This window comes from Acyrthosiphon pisum, chromosome A1, assembly GCF_005508785.2.
Source record: "Acyrthosiphon pisum isolate AL4f chromosome A1, pea_aphid_22Mar2018_4r6ur, whole genome shotgun sequence".
Lineage (NCBI taxonomy): Eukaryota > Metazoa > Arthropoda > Insecta > Hemiptera > Aphididae > Acyrthosiphon > Acyrthosiphon pisum.
The window spans coordinates 64,792,149-64,798,017 of record NC_042494.1 but is presented as its reverse complement, the minus strand read 5'-3'; the positions used below and the strand labels follow the sequence as shown (position 1 = coordinate 64,798,017).

The 5,869-nt window shown below is 27.1% G+C and overlaps 1 protein-coding gene across 1 annotated transcript in view; it reads left to right on the top strand.

The window, feature by feature from the left end:
* The window catches only part of LOC100573888 (methyltransferase-like protein 22), a 22,214-nt gene extending 16,345 nt beyond the window's left edge, over positions 1-5,869 (top strand). The window contains exons 3-7 of the mRNA XM_029487380.1: positions 996-1,118; positions 1,240-1,428; positions 3,443-3,613; positions 5,360-5,459; positions 5,555-5,869. Coding sequence (XP_029343240.1) covers positions 996-1,118; positions 1,240-1,428; positions 3,443-3,613; positions 5,360-5,459; positions 5,555-5,741 — 770 coding nt within the window. The 3' untranslated portion in view covers positions 5,742-5,869. The remainder of the gene's footprint in view (positions 1-995; positions 1,119-1,239; positions 1,429-3,442; positions 3,614-5,359; positions 5,460-5,554) is intronic.

Below are 5,869 nucleotides of genomic sequence, written 5' to 3'. Positions count from 1 at the left end.
TAAAAAAAACCAATTCGAACGGCAATTTAGGAGTTGCCAAACTGGGCATGAGCCTTACATTTTTGCATGCATTCGTAGCATTACATTCAACATAATTTTATTTGTAATAATAATAGTGCTAAAATTTAGAAGTCGATTAATTTTATGGCCGCTTGTGAGAGGGAAAAATGATAGACAATTTTGATTGCCTTCCCCTGTCACGAGTGTCTGCCGAATCTGGTGACGCATAGCTATATAATATGAGTATATCTGTATATACACGCCACACGTGGTGTCGTGGTTTATTAGTTATAATATTATGTAATATCATTGATTTTAAATAATACTATAATAGTATAATAATAGATTATTTATTATATATTATAGGTTTTTAATTGTATTTGAAATATATATTATATTTAATGACATGTAATTTCAGTGTATGGCTGTATGAGGTTGTAAAATATTTCAGATCACTCAATGGTGTATCTACACAACCAAAATAAATAGGTTGTACGCTATGTATAGTTGAATTTTCCATTTACATAATAAATTCTGAAGTTTATAGAAATGTTGGTATCATTATATACTACCATTATAGTGATGACTGTGCTGTAAATCATCTGTAACCATAATACAGAACTTGGCGCACGCACGGAAGTAGTACCGGAAAACAATATATTGTATATCGTTAATTACGGGTATTTTAACATTATTTTTCGGTGATGTGAGTAGGTATATAGTTAAATAATGAGTACAAATTTGTAAAACAACAATAATTACAACACTAATCATGCTGTTACACCATAAACAAAAACCATAAGTAGATATTAGTTTCGACGGGAGCCAGATTGGATCAGTTATTTCTCAAATATTGGAGTTCGAATCGTATTTATCACAAAAATACAAAATAGAACACTGAATAGTACATAATATTATTATATACAACGTAACTTACATGAATGTAAAATCAGTTGACTAACGTTTTTTTCATAAATGCAAACAAATGTTTTTAGGTGTTAGGAGCACGTTTAAATTTAAATGCCAACCAAATAAGCCTTGTCCAAAAGAATTATCCATAGATGAAGATGGTGACATAGTAGTTCAAAGAAGTCCACTCGCCAAAGGCATTATAATAGGTAATTAATAATTATTATGAAGAAACCGTTATACATAATAATATGATATAATAATATACATAATATATAATGTGATTCAACATAATAACAAACAATAATATTTAACTTTGACATATTGTAGAACATATAAATCGAACTTCATTAAATATGGTTGGTATGCAAGTGTGGCGGAGTGCGTTATTAATGGGCGACTTTATTTTGGAAAACAGAGATATTTTCACCAATGATCAAATTGTATTGGAACTCGGATCTGGAGTAGGATTGACTGGTATTGTAGCTGCCATGTATTGCAAAGAAATCATTTTTACGGGTAAATCTGGTTATTACTATTGATAAATTACTATGATTTATAAAAACAATATAATCTATACTAATATTATAAAGAGGAAAGATTTGATTGTTTGTATTGAATAGGCTCTGAAACTACTGGACAGATTTTAAAAATTGTTTTACCATTAGAAGCCGACATTATCATTGATGAATATAGGCTAATTTAAAAAGGGAATTGATCACCCAGGGGAGGTGCTCAAACTGAAATTTTGAGATTTACGATAGAAATTTGTGTTTAAAAATAGTTGCCATGGGTTTTAAAGCTATTATAATAATAAATAATAATTATTGGTTGTTGTTTTTACCACAAAATAAAACAACATCAAATATCGTTTACAGAGAAGCTCTAACACAATAAATTTAATAATATATGATTCAATATAATTTTATTTTCAATATATGATTAATAAAAATTTTTCTATAATCTTTTGTATAATATTTTTTCATTCGATACATGGTATTATGTTTTACAATAATAATAAAAATCTAAAGGGTATTTGACTTGCAATTCTTTTCACGGGCAACGCCATGCGGGTACGGCTATATATATATATGTCTATGGCATTAAAAGTTACGTTTTACGACAAATGTATTATTTAATGTATCATCTCACAATGGTCTACCAAGGTGGCTGAATTGCACTAACTGTTGCGAGTTACATCCAAAAAGATTTAAATAATCACAATATTTTAAGGGCAACGAAGTGCACGGGATCAGCTAGTATACTATATGTAGGTTCAGACATATTAGTATATTACATACATACTACTAACCTATATACATAAAATAGAAAAAACTATAGAGGAACTATAAGAAGGAACTTGCTTTGAAGTTAAGTAGGTATATACTATGACACTTATCTCCAGACCAGGCATATCAAACACGCGGACCTCGGTTCGTTTTTTTTATGGCTCGTGGATTGCAATATTTATGAACTGCAAAAAAATTATACAATTTTCCTTTCGCGTCACAACTATGTTAGTGAGGCCGAGAGATAAACATTATGTTACTTCCATGTCTTATCGAAGTTATCGTCTGATACTCTGATAAACTATCATTTAATAAGTATTTTAGATAAAAAAAGTAATGAATAAAATTAAAAATGTGTATAAAATATTTTTTTTTATTAATTTGTATGTGCGTTTGTATAGTAAACTATTAAATATATTTGGCCCACTTTGAGTTTGACGGCATTGCTCCAGACGTAAGTTTAATGATGTGTCTTTTTTTTTTAATTTTAAATGGTGATACATATTAATTTTCCCGAAATATTACAAGAAATAGGTTGGTTGGTTCCAACTTTTTACCCCAGATCTAAGATTACTTTTTATGAGTCATAAGTCATTACACACAAAATCTTTTTGTTCAATAGTTGTAACTTTAAGGAACCTAGAAGGAACTTAGAAGTCAAATGCTATAGACATAAGCTAGCCTTGATAATTTTGACTTCAATTACGATTGTAAATCTATAAACTTCAGAGTTAATGTTTAAATTTTAAACAATAATACATTTTTCACATAGAAAATATTTTATATAATATATTATACCTATATATATAATATTTAGTCATTATATTTTTATATTTAAAAATATTATTAATTCCATTAGATTAATAGTTTTTATATGTCATTAAATCAGCAGAGGCGTGCTGAATAGTAATTTTTTGAGGCAATTGCCTCAGGAAAAATTCGGGTAGGTGGGTGGGTGTGTTGGTATAGATGTGCTACTTATACCTAAAAAAACTTAATGTTTATAATTTTGAATAATAAAAAAAAATAGTGAAAAAACTGTTGGTGGTGGGGAGAGGGATCAAATTGTATAGTTTGCCTTAGGTCTGCTTGTCAGTTAGGCTCGCCACTGATTAAATGTATATCATAATTCAAAATTCATAAGTGACTCTATATTATGTACACTATATTGCTCACTCGGGTGTCAATAAATAAATAAATAAATAATATAAATAATTTATATAATTTAATTGGATTTTATTTAGATATCAACAACAAAGACATATTGTCAATGATTGAAAAAAACATAAACTTAAATCAAGATTTAATCGTCAGTCGAACCACCGTTTTGCCCTTGAATTTCAATGAACCTGAATTATTGAGTGATGTACTATGTGAGAAGTTAAAAAATATACATATTATAATAGCTGCAGATGGTTTGTTAAATTTTATACATTATTAACATTACAAACTGATAGAATTAAAAATTAAATATATATTATATGATAAATATTATTTTGAACTGATAACTGAAAACTCGGTGTGAATAAGTGTGATCACGATTTAATATAACACTAAATATTTCGGCTGATATGCTTTAATTTTATTCAGTGTTTTTTTTTACGACATTGCACAAAAAATAGTAATAACACAGAATAAATTAAATTAAATTAAATTAAGATTTAATTAGATTTAATTTAATTTAATCTATTCTGTGGAAATAATGCAATATGCATGTAAGTATGCAATTGTAAAATATATTACAATTATTTTTGAAATTTAAATTTATAACTTTTTTTCCACTCATACGCAGTAAAACAAAATTTTTCATTATACCTATTTTAAAAATATATTTTAGATTCTGAGCAGACCGATAAATTTATTGATATTAATATGATGTGTGTTTAATTCTTTTGTTTCTGCATCACCTTTTGGGGTGATTCGATGCTTCTCATTGAAAAATTAATTCAGTTAGTATATTCAAAAGGTAAAAATAAAAAATTCTCAGTAGTTATAATGGAATTGATGTGCACATTCGTTTCTGTGCACATAACCAATTAAATTGTTTTCAGCGAATTTTATGTTTGACGTCTGCAAAGGCATTATAATATTTTTACTCTCATTCGTTTAATATTATATTCCGATTATCAACTGATAAATAATGTTAGTCGATCGTTATCGAAAATTCAAAACAACAATCGTGTTTCAGTTTAAAAATTTAAACAAAATAAAAGCTAATTGGTGAATAACTAAAATTTGTAAACAATTATTTAATACAATTTATAATATACATATATATCTATATATAATATTAGTTAAATTATTTTTGGATTATGCACTACTTCATTAAAAACACACGAGCCACCACTGATTTAAAAATATTATTCGGTAATACTTGAAACATTTAAAGTATCTAAATTATTATATTTTTTACAAACAACGACATTTTCAAATGGAATGTTTTCTGCAAAAATTAATTCAATCTAAAACCTATTGTATAATATATTACTGATAGTAAAATAAATATAGTCTGACAAACCAGATATTTGCTCAAAATTGATTTTCGTGTACAATGATTATTTGATATAATTTAATTCAAATTTAACACGTCATATTCATTACTGTCACCTACACGACACCTAAAATAAGCAGCACTATACACTTGCCCACCTTTTTTTAAAATCAAACCGCCATTTGATTTCGTGTCACTTTTAACCATAGAGTATACTCTATGCTTTTAACTCACTCTCAATCACTCAAATTTTAAAATAGAAAAGAACTTTCTAAGTTAGCATTTTAAAAATAATAATGTAATTTAATTTTTCAATTAAAACTCAGAAAGGGGAGGGGTACGATTCAAAATTCATTTGCATTACTGAGCTTGAGGGAAAAATAATTACAAATTTGAATTTTCCAAAAATAAATGTAATATTTCTTTGTCAAATAACAATTGTTATCGAAAATATTAAATAGTACTCATGGACTCATGGATCATTGAGCTAGATCATGAGCAGTGAGGCACATTATACATAATATTTTTATCTGTATAATGCAAATAAATATTAAGTCCTTTGTGCAGTAAGAAAAAATCCAAAATCAAATCAAAGTTTTACCGGCCGAAATATTTACCTACCTTAAATAAAATAAATTGTGATAACACTATACAATCATTTTTTTTTCAGTGATTTACGATAACTACATTACTGAACAATTTGTCAATACCCTAAAAAAATTAATGACAATATCCCCTAGAAAAACCGCTTATATAGGAATGGAAAAAAGGTATTTAATATAATAAATATAAATAAATTTATAATGTATACTTACTACCTATATATTCCATATTATATGTTAAAACAAACAATTTCTGTCATCAGGTATGTATTTAGTTCAGTTGATTTGGAAGTTTGCGCTCCATGTTATGAATACTTCAGCGATTTGTTATCACAAAATAACAATTGGTGTCAAGTGCAACAATTAGATTGCAATTTTTCACAATACTTCCAATATAACAAAGCCAAAGAACTAGTTATATTCAAATTGACCGCCAATCATTCCACGTAAAGATAAAATGTACCTACGTTGACATATTGACTACCTACCAATTGCTTATTTAGGTATTTGGGTAAGGTTATTATTGTAATTGAAATAATATTAAATTAAATAAGCATTAATCAAGTGTTTTACTGTGA